The sequence below is a fragment of the Kryptolebias marmoratus genome, linkage group LG6, assembly GCF_001649575.2.
Source record: "Kryptolebias marmoratus isolate JLee-2015 linkage group LG6, ASM164957v2, whole genome shotgun sequence".
Classification (NCBI taxonomy): domain Eukaryota; kingdom Metazoa; phylum Chordata; class Actinopteri; order Cyprinodontiformes; family Rivulidae; genus Kryptolebias; species Kryptolebias marmoratus.
Genome location: NC_051435.1, coordinates 4,885,067 through 4,902,075, shown reverse-complemented (window position 1 = coordinate 4,902,075; position 17,009 = coordinate 4,885,067). Strand labels below are relative to the sequence as shown.

The 17,009-nt window shown below is 35.7% G+C and overlaps 1 protein-coding gene across 2 annotated transcripts in view; it reads left to right on the top strand.

Moving 5' to 3' along the window:
- LOC108238485 (alpha-1,6-mannosylglycoprotein 6-beta-N-acetylglucosaminyltransferase A-like) overlaps window positions 1-16,806 on the top strand; it is a 21,867-nt gene extending 5,061 nt beyond the window's left edge. The window contains exons 1-19 of one of the 2 annotated variants that reach the window (XM_017420614.3): window positions 269-856; window positions 1,793-1,897; window positions 2,341-2,431; window positions 3,002-3,067; window positions 4,051-4,266; window positions 5,875-5,951; window positions 6,082-6,171; window positions 6,402-6,461; window positions 6,824-7,000; window positions 8,484-8,653; window positions 8,848-8,976; window positions 11,277-11,410; window positions 12,108-12,241; window positions 12,331-12,474; window positions 14,652-14,798; window positions 14,907-15,020; window positions 15,147-15,221; window positions 15,322-15,479; window positions 15,823-16,806. In XM_017420614.3, the coding sequence (XP_017276103.1) occupies window positions 1,805-1,897; window positions 2,341-2,431; window positions 3,002-3,067; window positions 4,051-4,266; window positions 5,875-5,951; window positions 6,082-6,171; window positions 6,402-6,461; window positions 6,824-7,000; window positions 8,484-8,653; window positions 8,848-8,976; window positions 11,277-11,410; window positions 12,108-12,241; window positions 12,331-12,474; window positions 14,652-14,798; window positions 14,907-15,020; window positions 15,147-15,221; window positions 15,322-15,479; window positions 15,823-16,024 (2,277 nt within the window). In that variant the 5' untranslated portion in view covers window positions 269-856; window positions 1,793-1,804 and the 3' untranslated portion in view covers window positions 16,025-16,806. Of the gene's footprint in view, window positions 1-268; window positions 857-1,792; window positions 1,898-2,340; window positions 2,432-3,001; window positions 3,068-4,050; window positions 4,267-5,874; window positions 5,952-6,081; window positions 6,172-6,401; window positions 6,462-6,823; window positions 7,001-8,483; window positions 8,654-8,847; window positions 8,977-11,276; window positions 11,411-12,107; window positions 12,242-12,330; window positions 12,475-14,651; window positions 14,799-14,906; window positions 15,021-15,146; window positions 15,222-15,321; window positions 15,480-15,822 lie in introns of those variants that run through there. The other variant, XM_017420613.3, reaches the window with a different exon arrangement.
- The last annotated feature ends 203 nt before the right edge of the window (window positions 16,807-17,009 follow it).

Sequence of the window (17,009 nt, the reverse complement as noted above, 5' to 3'; positions counted from 1 at the left end):
ACTTTTCAGTTAATACCACACATGTTTATGTTTAAACGCGAGACTTTGACTTCACAGAAGCATAACAGAAAGTTTTACGTTAAAACGAGCGCTAATAACGTCCAGTATTGATGCTCGTCTTCTGCAGTAAAGTTAGACTCAGGCAATAATCTCCTTGTTAAGAAACCTTGTTATTAAAAGAAAAACACTTACCGATTAAATGTAACGCCGTCCGGACATTTTCCGTTAAGATTTGTGCAGAAAAATGCAGCATAATAAGAAGGCATTCCTGTATAGATAAGCGCAAAAGCGGAGCTGTATTACTATCGTAAGATAGCGGCGTTTTTAGCTCATCCAAAGTCACGTGATGTCATGTCTATCCATATAAGTCATTGGGCTCCACCCTTACCAGCTTGTCATCACTTCTACGTGGGTCATGGCTGAGCTGATTCAAAAGGAATGCACCCAAGCGAAAGTTATTTTATTCTGGCTAACCCTGCTTGACAATATAATTCTATCAAATTTTACACAAACTTTGGTTTTCTGCAGCTGCTGAGAGGCCAAATTGGTTTGATACCTATACTTTTTTTTCCTCATCCTGTTCCTTCAAACATTATCTCATTATTCTGACAGTTTCCAGCTGTGAAGGCACTGATTGAGGGAAATCTTCAAAGTGGATCCTGAACAGAGTGGACAGCTCTCATGAGTTGTGTGTTAAAATTGGCCTAATTGGCCCCCTAATTCTTTCAGACAGTGCATATTTTCTCAGCAAGCAAAAAACAAACTCATATCTGACATGATGAAGTGTGGAAAGAGGCTGTTAATCACCTGGCAGACAGGACAGAGGAAGCAGCAGCAACAGAAGCATCCCTCCCAGGTTTAAAATATTCAACATCTAAACTGTGCATTAAAATAGACTTACTGAAGAAAGTTCAGGTTGAAATGATTGGTGTTTAAAGTAACTACTGTTTAGTTTTACATCAATGGCTTTATTGAGTAAATCTACCACCAGAACCTGCTTAAATGAACCAGGACTTTGATGTGTTTTATGGTTTTATTCACCACAATCAGCAGAATTGTTGGCATTATGTTGCAGTTCTTATAGACTTGATCTCATGAGTTTTGTTGTCCAGTACTGGCTCTCAAATGCTTCAGTCCTGCATGTTTTGGTGGTTGCCTTGTTTCAGCACACCTGATTTGAATACATGATGATTAATGGGCTTCTGCATAACTTGGGAACATGCAAAGTGTTAATTCAACCAGTAAATCAGGTGTATTGGAGCAGGAGAACAATTAAAACATTCAGGATGGTGGCCCTCGAGGACCATGGTTGGACACCAAAGATGAACAGTTTTAATTAGCATCAATGAGCCAGGTTCATTTATCCTAATCACTGAAGCATTTTAAGAGTAAACTAAAGGTTTGGAAAAAAAAAACAAATTGACACACAATACACTATGCAATGTAAAATGACACCACAAGGTTAAATCATTGTACTAACCCTTATTTTGTTCATAATCTATTTCAAGATGTCTGCAAAAACACAGAACATTTCATTACAAATAGCATTTTTTATTGTTTTGTCTGTTCAAGTGCACATTTTAAAATGTATTTAAAAAATGCATTAAAAAAGAAAAAAATCATCACCTCCTAGTCATTCTTTTTCAGTTTTGTTTAAAACCGCAGAGGCATTTAATTTCACTCACAAGAAAAGCTCAGCACTGATTGCTGCATTGTTGTGTTTTGGAGAAACATTCCATTTAAATGTATTATTTCTTTTGTTAAAATGTCAAACATGCCAACCAACATCCAGCCCCTGTGAATCATGAGAAAGCCACAGCAAACTCTCAAGAGGATTTTGTTTCTGCTGCTGGGGATTTGTGTCATGTGGTGTCTGAGTCTGCCGTATTTTATTCTGGTATGTATCCTCATCCACAGCCTCATTAACAACATAAAATCCATTCTTTATTATAGTAAATCCACTGTAGTTAACAGTATCATTTGCATCCACAAGCTTCATGTGAAAGATAGTGACATGTTTGGAAGTTAATTTTTAAAGAGAATACAAAATGCTGCTGCTGTTTTCATGGTAAATAACATAATTTTGATTGCACCGAAAAATATTTTTAAATGTATGTAAAGCTTAAATGCATAAAACCCTATTTATGCCACTAAAACAACAAAAAATGGTAAAAAGTGTGATAATTTTAATTTTTTAGTGGTGGAAATGGGCTTCTAATGTGAATGTTTTAACTTGAATAGTTGTTTAAATGTAGACCTGAATGAAACTTTTCTTCTTCTTTTAAAATACTTTTTGTTTAGTCTAAATAAAATCTGTGAACATTGCTCATCTTGTTGTAGAGTAAAGTTGACCAAGAGGACAAAAGTGTGACTGCAGACCACAGGTTGACAAAAAAGAGTATCGAGTGGGTGGACACAAGTAAGGCTCAAGGTGAGGAAGAAGCACGGAGGTAATGAGAAGTGATAGGCTTGTGAAAGGGAATCGTAACCAGTAGGGACAAAAAAACAACTAAGCAAGTAACACACACACTGCTGGCAGCTATTAAGCAGAGCTGGAGTGTTGTATGTTAACTCAGATAGTTTTTAAGCACTCATGCTCACGTGTATTACTTTTGTTTGAAGTTGCAACAATTCACCAGTGGAGGTCAAATGAATAGAGACTGATTAGGCACACTTGAGTGCTTATTGTGCACAGGAGTAATTTGCATTAAGAACATCTTATTCAGTTGTAGGGTTGGTCTTAAAAACAACTAAATTGGGACTTTTTTTAGTGAAAGGAACGGTGGATAAAAAAAACAAAGGTTTCATAAATGTAGTGGCGGACTGAATCTAGTCAAATCAGGCTTTTCACTATTCTGCTCTTTGCGGAGAAGTTTATTTAACAAAAGAGGTTTGTGTTTTTTTTACTTTAATATAAGAGGTCTTGTCAATACATTTAATTTCCTTTTCATGTCATCAGATCATTTGTTACTTGACATTTTTCTCTTCCCCCTTCCTTTAGATGTGATAAAGATGTTTGCCAGGTTTGTGGATGAACTGCTGAGCATTGCAGAATCTTCAAAAAATTGTAAGAAAGCTGTTTCTGGACAGTATCATTACGTTATGCTTTTCCTCCATTAATATGTGTTTGCTTAAGTAAAATAAGGCTATTTTATACAGTTTTGGACTGATGACACCGTATGCAGGATGCATTAGATGTTAAAAATGTGTGGCTTTGACAAGTAAACAGTACACATTGATAGGTGTAGCACCTAGCAAGATGGTGGCCACGACTCTATCCTAGCGTCGTCAGTCACATGGTTCACATATATAAGCTTTAATTATTGTTTTTGTTTGCTTTGTTTCTCAGTCGTCTGCATGTGGAACAAGAAGTTTTTCAGGGGAGCTTATCTCTTAATAGGAAGAATAAATCCTCCTAACTGACATAAAGCTGAATACACAAGTGTAAAGATTAGTGAAAATGTATAAACAAAGCATGAAAAAAGTCCAAATTAATTGTAATCTGTGCTTAGTGTGATAAAACCTTTTAAAAACAAAATATTTGCCTACAACCAAGATTTAAATAGGCAGACCCAAAATACTATCTTCTTTAGTGTAATATTTTATGAAGGCTTTCCTTTTTTCTGTGGGTTTTAATTGCTATCTCTTCAGCACTATGAAGTTTATTTTTTCCACTCAAGGCAAAAATGTTTAAACATCATTTTTAACTTAAATGATTAAATTTGTACAAACAAAACTGCTTTGTTATTGAAAATTATCATAGTTGTATGTAAGATTTTGTTAAATAGACAAAACATTTAGTCAGAGTATCCTACTACAACCTACAGGTAAAGCTTTATGGGGCAAATAATTTGAGTCTTGATTAATTTTCACCCTGATTTGGCCTGAACATGGTATCAACCCCTTAAAAAACATTTTTAACTACAGCTGTAGCATTGCATTTAATCAAGTAGCACTGGAAATATTTGCTAACTGACCCTATAATGAAGAGCTATGTCTTGTAAGCTGAAACTTAAAGCAGAAATATAACTCTCTTCCTTTATTTCCCAGTCTCCTTTTCACCCAGTTTGAAGGAGCAAAAAGAGGAGCTACATGTACTTCAGGTGAAGATGGAGGCAGAGAAGGCCAAAGGTCAGATGAGGGATGAGATGATAAATGAGCTGCGTTCGGATAAACGGCAGCTGCAGCAACAAGTGACTGAACTGGAGGAGCTCCTAAAGCTACAAATGGAGAAAAAGGAAGAGCCGAAACCAGATGAGAAGCCAGGTTAGTTTTAATTAGAACTGGCTTCAGAAGTCAAAGTTAACTGATTCCTACACTCTGACCAGTTAGTAAACCAAAGTATTTAGCTTTGTTTGTTGTTTTTGGGCAACTTTTAACAATAAAAAATGGGTTATGCCAGGTCTTGACAAGGTTAGAAAGGATTTGATTGTAAAAATAGATGAAACCATCACACCTCTGGTTATTGGCCCATTGAAACCTTCCACTTTCTAATAAACTATCAGCTGATAGTTTGGCATTCAATAAAATTCCTCATTGATCATAATTGTGATATTTTGTTAAAAGTTAGATTGTTTTGTATCTGGTGAAGACTTTGGAAATATCACACCAAATCTTAAGCCAATTTTAGAAATGAAATGTAATGTATTGATGAATTATAAAAGATGGATTTTATTTAATTTATGCTTTTGAAAATAAAAACAAGTGGATGTAAGAATAAAGTTTAACAGCTTTCAAGTTCAATGAATTCTGTTCAGCTGGTAAACTATAGAAACATCTGTGGTTTGATGTAAATATGTTTGTTGTTAAGAAACAATTATAATATTGAAATAAGTTGAAACAAACTTGTTGAGGTTATCTTACAATCTCTGAATTTATATTTATAAATGAGATAACCTTGGTTTTAAAGAAGTAGACATACGTTCTGTTATGTTGCTGTATTAATACTCTTATTTATTCGCACATAATGAAAATGAATAGAGGAATAATCTGATCTATCATTGCACTAAAGTACCCACTTGATTCGCTCATTATGAGCAACAACAGGGAGTTTATGAACGCCCCATGGTGAGCTCATTACGATCTCTTCAGTTTTATTTGTGTTAATCTCAACAGCTTTATAATCACTCCACTGTTGTTCACGGCATGTTGACGCATGAAATAACTTCATATATAATTTGATTTGGGGTCGTTGTGCAGTGAATGTTGCGTGCATTCACAGAGAGTTGAACATTAAAAAAAGAATGAGTTTTAAGGGAATCTTACAGAAATACAAACCATCTGCATTTTATTTATTTATTATAATTATTTATACTTATTAGACAGCTGCACTATAGTAAAGAAAGACGGAGAGCTGAAGAAACCAAGCCCTAAATACTCACTTACACAGGAGAAACAAATAATGTCAACTTGTTGTATTTTGGACTTTATAAATAAAATTCTTAAAAAATTATTTGTAAAAGAGGATCTGAAACTTGTAAAATTGAATTTTTGGAGTCTACAAATTTCAAAACAAAAAGTTTTAAGCCTAAGTTAAGTTGGTCACGTAAAAAGTTTTTTTTTTTTTTTTAATATCATACATTCAGTTATTATCAAATAAGAAATTACTGGCAAAAATTTCATGTTGGCGAAAGTAAAAAAGCATCTGTTTTGTTTAGTCTGTATTGAATGAGATTAAGAATAAGAAAGAATATTTTAGTCTATTAAAACATCACTTCATTTATAGACATTTGAGTGTTTTAAAGTGAGTCAGTACGAATGAATTTATTGTAGTAAAATAAAGAACTGCGTGTTACTTTATGCCTTTTCCTCTATTTGTTAATATCTGCCAAGTTAAGCCTTTAGAATAAAGGTGGTTACTGTGTTTTTTCTCAGAGGAGGACACTGAAGAAGATAAAAATTGTCCACTGCCTCTCACAGATGGATTTCCTGACTGTAAGGGGAAAGTGAAGGTAATGAAGCGTTCTCATTTTAATTAAAATGACTTAGTCATTTCTTCATGAGAGCTGTATCAGGCACTGCATTAGGAGTGATAATGTGTTTGTTTCTGTTGCGCCTCTCTGTGGATTTCTGTGGCGCCAGTGGATGAAGGACATGTGGAAGAGTGACCCTTGCTACACGAGTTACGGTGTGAACGGGTCACTGTGCTCTATCCTCGTTTACCTTAGTGAGGTACCCAGGTGGTTTTAAACACATTAACAGTTGGCAATTTGAGTCAAAATGAGAGGAGATGTCAGCTTTTTTAGGGCTGATGTCTCCATTTGTGTATGGGTCATTAGGGTCAAACCTGTTCCCTGCTTATGTTGCATTTACTCGTTTTGCTCATTGAGAACATCAACTGAGAGTAAGTTTGTCCAAAGGAAAGAAGTGATATTTTGTTTGTCTTTGCATGTTGTGTAAAGGTAGAGACATGGTGTCCGGTTCTTCCAGGCCGAAAGGTACGATCAGCGGAAACGGTAAAGGTAAGGTCCAAAGAATTCACAACTGTGTGTCCTGACTGGCACATTACAGCAGCAGAATTTTAGAAATGCTCTTTTTTTTTCTCACTGTCTCTAAAGCTAATTTTCCACAATTTTGCAGGATCAAAATGCTTTTAAAGTCTTAAAAAATAAGAGAACGTTTATGATTGAAAAAAGACTACAAATGATTTTTGAAAACTCCTAATTTGAAAGAGTTCAAAGTAGAAAGTAAGATGATTGCCCCAAATTGTAGTACTGACATGGGTAATAATTTGTGCTTCTCAGTTAATTTGTGTCTTATACACAAGTCCAAAGCTGAGCTACAAGAGAACCATTTTTTTTCTGTGCTTTCTTCACTTTCTCAGCCGGGATCGGACAAAGCTGTGGTACGCAACGATTTAGAAGGTTTATACCAATCTCTGGCTGATCAAACCCAGTTCAAGTGGATCCAGCAACGAATTAAAAGCATGGAGGAGATTTGGGTGGAGGCTGGACGCTCCCTTTCAGCCAAAAACAACCAGGCGGAGTGGAAAGTTAAACAGGTAAATAAAGTCAGTGATTTATTTATTGATTATTGGTTCCCAGTTGTAGGAATCTGGGCATCTAGATGTGGTGCTGGTATGGTTTAACAAGTCCTTAACTGTGTTTATTCCTCTCATCATGGACAAGAAGTCCTGAGAATTTGAAAACATTTGCTCTTTTTTTGCCAAAGTTAACATTGGGAACATGGGAACAAAATTATTATTTTTTTTTTTACTTTACACACAGGTCAACAATAAATCAATAAGCCAACAAGCCTTAAGTTTAGCATAACTGCTACAAGAACTGATGCAGTGAGCTTTAAAACCTCAAGCATTGTTATTATTTTTTGGCTCAAAAGATAAACTTTAACACAAATTCAAAATGCTGAAGGCAGCAACTATTGAGATTCACACTGACAGATTTTTGTTTTTTCTCTTTCTCTTCCCCTGAGGTCAGAATCAAAGTTCACTCTTTCCTCTGTATTGTTTTATTAGTATTATTGTTTTTTCATTTTAAGTGTTGATTCCACTGCTGAATCCAGGCGAGGTGAGAAAGAAGATGAGGTGAAAACATTCTGTCACCTTTTAATGATTTTTTTTCTAGCTAACCAAGCAGTGGAGCTCAGTTTGGTCTTCAATTATTCATCAGGCAAATGTTGATGCTTCTGCTTCCCAGAGGGCTTTGACTTATTATTATTTTTATTATTATGTTTCTTTAGACACAGTTTAACTGGTAACAAACATTGTTCTCTGCACTCTGTGATAAATTAGTTTTAAACAAGTTTTTGTCCATTATCAGGATTAAAAAGCTCATTAAAGACTGAAACACTCTCTTTTCACTACACCCATTTGGTGATTCATACTTGTGCAGAATTTAGTTTAAGAAAAGCAATTTATAAGGTGATCTAATATATTTTTTCTGATAATTGAAAGATTTTATTGCTTTTTCTTCTAACTGAGACATCCCTCTTTTATCTAATCCAGCTGTTTATTTCAAATTTTAAGGTTTTTTGCAGTAAGTGAGACTTCAGGGGAGATTTGAGCATCTTGCCTGCAGATACCAAGAAAGACACCTGTTCAGTTGTTGATTATAGAAAACATATTTATGTTACTGCTTACATCTAGTTTCTTTAAAAAAAAAAAGGCTGGGCGATAAATATACAGCTTCCTATTGAGCATCTGGGAGGAAACATTTTGTTTTTTTTACATTTTGAGGCTTTTTGAGGATGTTTTTGATCAAGCTATCGTCATCTTTATTATTATTATTTCTTTTTTTATTGATTTTTATTCCCAGTGAAAACAGGAAACATCTCAATAAAAGAGGAGATGCAAGACAAGAACATTCGTTGTCATTGCAGGAAATGAGTCATGCAACTCTGTCACTTAAATGATGAGAAGCCTTTTAAAGCTCTGTCAGAAAAGCTGAAAAAATCCAAATTTTGGGAGATATCCGGCAGATTTGAAAGTGTTAAACATTGATTCTCATATCTGTTTCCTCTCTCAGATTTTGGTGCATCCTGGTTTGCTTACAGATGAAGCAAATCTAAAAATAGCAGAGAATGCTTTCAGAGGCGGGCCCCTGGGGGAGCTCGTTCAGTGGAGTGATCTTATATCCACACTTTACATCTTGGGTCACAACCTCCACCTGTCGGCCTCCGTACCGAGCCTGAAAACGTGAGTGAACACACCGTTTTCATCCATGTTGTTTATTAAAGGGGAACAAATAGGAGCAAAAAGACTGTAGAACTTAAAATCAGGGGGTGATGTGTATATATGATAATTTAAGCCCTTTTATAGCTTTCACATTATCAACTAAAATACACTTCGCTTGTTTCTTTGCCTGATCGCTAATTTTTCTGCCTCTTTAGTTTTTTGGGGAACGTAGCGGGGAACTGCCCTCCTCTTCATTCAAAACTGGAACCAAAGCTGATCTATACAGACATTGTCGGTCTCAGACAGATCCGGTCTGTGCTAAGGACATCTTGGGACAAATACAAGTAAGTTTCAGACCTCGACAGCTTTGCTGTATGCAAGTACATGCGACAAAGTGCTCTCAGGTAATTTCTGCCAGCTCCAAAAGGATAAAACAAACATCTTTTGAACCACTACACAAATATTAATCATTGGATGTACAGCTACACCTGATTAAAGTTCAAGATGGCGACCACAGCTAATCAACATCAGCCAACACAAAAATGTCTGGAACTCGATCAGTTTTCCACATATTGAGCTAAAATTTGGTGTGGTAGAAGCTGAGAATCATTCTCAAGATATACTTCAAGCATTATTAGATCTCTAGATGTGGCTGTGGCAGCCATCTTGAAATAAAACTGGTGGTGGGCGATATGCATTCCTTCTTTTCATCTATATTTTGTACAAAATTGAGACATTTGCCTAATATAAAGACCTTCTTATGGCCTGTTCTGGTCAGTTTAAAGTACCAAATGATTGTTGAGACAAAATTTTATTTTAATTCTTTAAGCAAAGTCTAACTAAATCCATTGTGGAAGAAAAATAAACTAAAAATTGCAGATAAACACTAAATATTGGCACATATCAGCCTAGACATTACCCCTTTTTTGGTCACTCAAGTATTTTTCGAAACAATTCAAGATGTATTCAATTCAGTGACATTTGTAATTCTAGAAATGTATGTAAAGATTTATTCTTAAAAAAGTAAAGGTAAAGACAGGTTTCAATGTTGAGTGGAATAAAAGCTTTTGGAGTCGAATGATGCTGAATTGCAGAAAACACTGATTGAGGTTCTTCACTTGATATTGCAAGTGTGAGATGACAAAAATGTCTGCAGACAAGATGTGTAAATTTTTACCTTTTGAGAGGAGAATAACAGCGAGCTGACGCCTTAGACCATAATAGGAAGATCTCAGAAATAAACGTCTGGGTGTCAAGGACGATGACAAAAAGAGGAACGGCGCAGAAAGACTGTAAAGGTCTTTCATTGAGTAATCTTTTTTTTAAAAAAAGAAAAGGGCAGACAAAACGACCGTACTGAAGGAACAGAATATTCGAGAACAAAAAAGTCATTTGAAAACTGCAGAATAATGGAAAAGTTTAGTTTCTGCTTCTAACACACACAACTTAAATGTCCTTGTTCTATTAGGACAAAGTGCATTTCAAATGCTAAGTTTTTTCTTTTGTTTTTGCAGGTCAAAAAGATGTGCTTGTTCCACTGCTGGTACTTTTTTTAATCAAAAGAGCAAATTGTGGGAGGAGGACAGCTTCAAAGTTTCTCCTCTCCTTTATGTGCTCAGTGCAAATATTCATCACTATGAAAATGGAAACTATTTTAAGAACATTCCAGGAGACTGACGCCAAAATGGGTTCACCCCTTTAGTGTTTTGTTTTTCTTTTGTAAATTTACACTTTTCAATATAAACAGAAATTACAACATTATGGCAAAAGTCTTAATAAGTTGATGAGGTCAAGTCAATTTGTTTGACTGTTTCCAGAATTTCAGACAGTTTCTGGTGAATTTGCACAAAACTTTTGATCAGATATGAGCTTACAATTTATGAACAACTGATATCCAAATAAAACTAGGGATTTTGTTTTGTAATTTTATGGTTTGCCAAGACATAATGTTTAACCTGGTCTATCTACCATGAAAAAACTCATGTCAAAATCCAACTGGACTAATCTATAACTGAGTTTCGTGTTTAAAAAAATAAAAAAAACTTGACAAATCTGATTCGATCTTTATCCCACCTCGATGCATTACAGTCGGCTAAATCCTGCTTCTTTACAGCGTTGGTTGCAACAACCACGGTGTTACCTCCTGTCGATGACAAATTTACTGAGTTGTAGCCATTTTTGGGAGTTGATGTGATGAGCTGTGGCAGCCGTCTTGAGTCAAGTTGACTCCAAAAGTTAATCAGCTGTAGATGTTCATCCAATGATTACTTTGAGTTTCATTAAAGTTAATTTAGTGTTATCCAGTGATATATTTTAGTAAAACACATAGGCAAATACATGATCACCCGCTTTTTATGGCATTAAGTGATGAATTCTGTTATGAGTCTTAAAGCTTTTTCTTCTTATTGTATACGAACAGAAAACAGGTTGAATAACCATGATTTTAAATTGTTCTGACATGTTTTACTGGAAATACTACTTGACTAAATGTATTTTCAGTCACAGGTAAATGGGGATTATTGGAAACGGATGTAAAATGTGTTTTTATTTTCAGTAATAATGAAGTTTTGCTACTTTAGCACTTTTTATAGTTTGATACCAGAGCTGGCCTTTAACACCGTTTCTGTCTCTGTGTGTTGATCAGGTGTGCGGTCCGTGTGTTGGACTCTTTCGGGACAGAACCAGACTTTAATCATGCACACTGGGCTTTGAAGCATAATCTTAGAAGTCCATTCGGTGGCCTGAATCTGATCCCCATGCAGTTCTACACCATGTTCCGTATGTTTCTGCATATCTTTGGTCCTATTTGTCTTTTAACATCGAATCTGGCTGTTCACAAATAAATAAATACTGATTCATCAAAAAAAAGTTGTTTTTAGCAATTATAACTTTAAGTCTTTCAATAGCAGATTCTAGAGCACACGTGTCAAACTCAAGGCCCGCGGACCAGATCTGGCCCCCTGTAACATTTCATCCGGCCCTCTAGTTTACACGACCTCTTCTTATTTTGCTTAAAAAAACTGAGCCTAATTAGTGGAGTTTTCTCTTGACAGTGACTTAGAAGCCAACAATATATAGTTTTAATTTCTGTATGATCAGGTTTTTGTCTGTTTTAATGTTAAAAAATTCATTTAAAAGCTGAGTGAGGCGTAAGAAATGACTGCTAATGATGAGCTTTTTTAAGTTTGATCTATTTGTCTGTGTTCATTAAAGTCTGTTTGCTCTAAATTCTGTATAATCTGTAACTGGGAAAAGGTCATTGATATTTTTATATGGATGATTTGACATAATACATCTAAAACCAAGGTTAATTTATGTAATTTTTATTAAATATTGATTGTGATTGGCCCCAAATTTTTAATTTTGGCCCCCTTGGGTCACTGGATTTGACACCCCAGTTCTAGAGAAAATGTTGAGTGTTAATTTTTTTGTTTGTTTGTTTTCTAACTGAGGTATATTATCTTACACCGCACAGCTCATACACCAGACAACACGTTCCTCGGCTTTGTGGTACAGCACCAGCTGAGCTCTGAGGAACATGAGCTGCTCAAGTCTACCAAGAGACGAAGCCAGGCCCTTGTGTACGGAAAGCGTGCAGCATTTTGGAAGGTAACATCAGAAACAGCTGTAGTAATGCCAGTGGAAAGGTTTTTAATTTGAAGAAGTTTACACTTTTCCTCTCTGCTGCTGCACTGCAGGGTAAGGAGGCTTACCTGGACGTTATCCACAAGTACTTGGACGTCCACGGGACGGTGGACGACGGCGCTCTGATTCCGAGTTACGTGAAAAACCACGGCATCGTCACAGGATCGGAGGTTCAAACCTTGTTGAGACAAAGCAAAGTAAGTGTTGGTCAAAAACAATCTATTTAGTGAAACTTTTCCTTTCAAACATGAGAATAAATATCAAAACTAAACGTCTCCTCTTAGACTACGAGCAGCTCTGGGTTGTTTAGGTTGGAGTCTCAAATCTCACTGAACCACTTAAATGTTCAGTTAACTTTTTTTTTTCCATAGTTCTGGTTCATGTTTCTGACTCTTACAAAATCATGCCCATTGTTCAGTTTTCAAGGAGGAATCCTAACGTAGCTTTCTTTTCCTGAGGTCTAATCATTACCTCCCACTTAGTTTGATGAGTGGGCACCTTTCTTTTTCCAGTGCCTCAAAGCAAAAATCCACTGAAGTCTGCATAGGTTTGGTCTTCTATCTCTCCAAGATGCACATCAAAAGCATTTCCAGCCGTTATAAGAGCTCACCTGGGCATTATTTCTGTGGGTGGATGATTAAAGAATTTAATTAGAAATTGTGAAAAGGATTTTGCCTGATGAAAGGAGAAGCAATAATTCCAATTATGCTTACTAAATGGTTAAAGAGATGACAGAAGTGTGAAGTTTTGGGGCTTTGTTTTGGATCACCTGGTAGTTTTATCAACTTTATCATAATAAATCAAATATTAAAACAAAATACTATTTTAAGATACTTGATAAGGTCCAGCAGTCAGTGTTAAAGGAATGCAAGGCTTGTTTTTAACTCATGAAGACTGATTTAAAAATAAATTAAGAAATAAAATTTGTACTTTTTTCTTTAATTTGCTGAGTAAAGTTTACAGATAAGCTTACACAGGATTTTCAGCAGATTCAGCCAAGTGCTGTCTTTGAGTACGTACCCGCATTTCAGGATTGCATATCAATATATTTGGGAAACACCTCCTGCAAACTGCACCATTTGATATAGTTCAAGGTTACTTTTTATATGTTTTTATAGTTTGCAATGAGTACCTTTTAAACTTTACAATAAGAATGAACTTCAATAAAAATTGTTCAAAATTGCTGTGGGAAAGAAAAAGTCTTAGTATGAGATATTTGATAGCTTTTAGGACAAAGGATGACATTTAGCAATTGTGCCAATTCCTGCATATTTACACTGCTGTGAATTGTGGTAAAGTTGATTAATGTGCACTGTCCTAATCAAATAAATAATCAAAATAAATAAAATAAATTGCTTTGATTGCAGATCAGGGCTTTGCCTTTGATTGCACAAACAGAGCATGAAGGTGTTTCAAAATGATGTTTTAATAGAAATGTTAAAACAAAATACTAAATGTTTCAGTAATGAATTTTATCAAGACACTTTACCGTAGTCACCATTGCTTAGCCAACAAAAACTTAAAAACATCTCTTGATGTACATACAAAATCAAAAATTGTCATGGAAAATAGTTTTGACAGATGAATTGTACACTACCAGCTTAAAAGGACAAATACATTAGGAGAAACAATAAAAAAATAAATAACAGTCACATAAACCTGAGCTTTTTAAATGTATGCTATAACTATAATGAAGTTCTGTCACCATTATATAATTATTTCAGTTTTCTCTCTCATAGTTTAAGTTTTTTGTGAATAAAACTGGATGAAAACTAACCTATAGCAAAGGTATATAAATAATTTCTCACATGCGCCTTAATCTTCAGGATGTGGTTTGCTGGTGTTGGCTGCCACCATGTGGTTTCACAGTAGAACTCAAGTCAAAGTTTCTTTTTCTTTTCTTTTTTTTTTTTATAAACCTCATTTCTAAAACAGCCTTTGCCGACCAAATTGCTACACAAGAAGTAAAGAATAAATCCATTAGTGTCTAAAAACAAGAACGATTATCTCAAATACAGTTAAATATAACAACATAATCTCACTTTTATTGTGCAAGCTTATTTTATTTATTTTTAAAGTGTCCTGCTTAAATAAAACTAAAAACCAGTGAATGGTGTCTGTTTTGAGCCTTGATCTGGGGATGTTCATAAAGAGCTGATTAAGTGGCTTTCAGAGGTCTGGTTGGAGTGTGACGATGTAAAAGTACTGAAAGATAAGGTGGTGTCATGACTTTAAGACTCTTAAACAAGAAGTAAAATGTTAAACTGGATTCTGAAATGGACAGGATCCCAAAGCAGTGAGGCTAGAAGTGCATTATTCTTCAGCTTTTGTACTTTTAAATGGCCTTAAAGTTTTGACCGTTTTGTTGTTGCAGGTTTTTGTAGGGCTGTCGTTCCCCTACGAAGGACCCGCCCCTCTGGAAGCTTTGGCCAATGGCTGCATTTTCCTGAACCCCAGGTTAAAACCTCCACAGAGCAGCCTGAATTCAGATTTCTTCAAAGGGAAACCCAACACCAGAGAGGTCAGTGAAACAGTATGGCTCCTGTATAAGGCATCTCTGTGGTCCATGTTGTTTGAAACCTCAGCCAATATATACCAAATGTGTTTTATGGTTGTTATATTTATGTAGGTGACGTCTCAGCACCCTTATGCTGAGGCAATAGGAGAGCCGTATGTATGGATGGTGGATATGTACAACCAAACAGACGTGCAGAGAGCTATTACTGCTATTCTCAACCACAGTGTAAGTGTCTTCATACGGTTCTTTTCTTCTTCTTTCTCAAAAGAAAAGTCAAACCATTTCCTGGTTGGAAACTTATCATCTCACTATTAATAAAATTGTGTTCTTTATTTTACATTTATGTTCCAGATCAAGCCTTACCTTCCCTATGAGTTTACCTGTGAAGGCATGCTGCAGAGGGTTAATGTTCTGATCGAAAAACAGGTTAGAGAAATCTGCATCAGCAGGTCTGGGAATATGGAGGATTACACTCTTTTTCTCATCTTGTTCCCTTTGTCTTCTTTTATTATCATTTTGACTTCAGGACTTCTGTTCAGCTGCACAGAGCTGGCCGCCTCTGAGCGCGCTCCAGGTGGTGACAGCAAAGCCAGGCGTTTCGTGTAAACGGGCGTGTCAGAGGGCAGGGCTTATCTGTGAACCCGCATTCTTTTCACACCTTAACAATGCTAAGACGCTTGCCAGGTAAGTACAGATGACTTCTTTTGTTTTTTTCTGTCTATGAATTGTGGTTTTAAATGCAATATATTGCAAAAATTCTCAAAATAGTGAGGATCTTATTCACTACTAAAAGAACTACTAAAAATTATAAAGCTATCCTTATTATCATATTTGAGAATATTTCTATTTCAGTGGATCTCTTTTGTCTGAGCTTTATAAAAATGACATATGGTGTGTGTGTCAACACGTCCTGACAGGGTTAAATGTGAAAGAACATTTTGTCTGATGTTGTGATTTGATTGGAAAGCTTGAACTTATGCCCATGCAACTTCTGACCACTTATTCTGCTTTCTGCTTCTCTTTGCAGTTACAGTATAGATTGTCAAACATCCGAGTTTTCCAGTGATCACATCGTGCTTCCTGCCTACAACAGCAGCAGTAAACAATGTCTGTTCCAGTCGGATCCTCTGCTCTTCAGCTGTGTCAGATCAGACGAGTCCCTCAAACGAATCTGCCCCTGCAGGGACTACATCAAAGACCAAATAGCGTTATGCAAGACGTGCATCTAAGTTCTGGACAGACAGTTTCCTTCTGTATACAACTCTACACACACTTCACTGTAAAGGTGAACTCGGAGATCAACGAGCAGCAGCATCTCAGTCATTTCCAGCTGCTTCAGCAGCAGGAAGTCACCAGACGGCTGCAACGTTACGTTTACAAACAGATTCTTCCTGAGGATTGGAGGTTGCTGGCATTCTTCACCTTTCGACATATAAAGGACTTAATGTTAGCAGGATAGCGTGTTGCAGCACTGAAGTCACTACATTTTCCCCCTCAATATTTATTTTCAGTGTCTTTACCTGCAGAGTTTAATTTCAATTTCAATTTCAAACTGCAGTTTTATTCAACTTCATTGAAATGTCCCAGTGCATGTACAGGAAACTTGACCAATAAATCAACTCATTTTACACTAAATGAATACTTGGTACACACAGAATTCAGCACAAATATTTCTATTCTATAAGATCTGTAGAAAGAATTACTTCAGTGTTCTTGTGGTGTGGTTAATGCATGTTTTCCAGACAGTAGAATCAGAGCAGACTTGAGAAAACGATGCAAGGACACTAAATACAATCTTTGATTATAAAGAAAATGTATTAAAGCAGAGACAGTCTTGTATTTTTTTATTAAAATGAGGAGCATCCACCTGTAACCATCTTTTTAAGGTGGAAAAGACGTCATCATTGGTCAGATTTGTCTGCATCCTGTTTCAACCCAGATTTCTGGGATAAAAGTTATTGAGAAAAAAAACTAAATAACAAACAAACAAAAATAAAAACAATCTGCCTGATGTGTTTCCTTGCTGTTTGTTATAGAATTATTGGAAAAATTATAAATAACGATAAGCTTTTCTATAATTCATCAACATTTTGGTTCATATACAAGACCTACTTGAATAAAAGTTGTGAGCTTCTTTATCACTGCTGTTGAAGGCAAATCAGAGGTAATGTTTGTGTGTTCATTTGTCTATCATGTTAGCAAAATATCTTATGA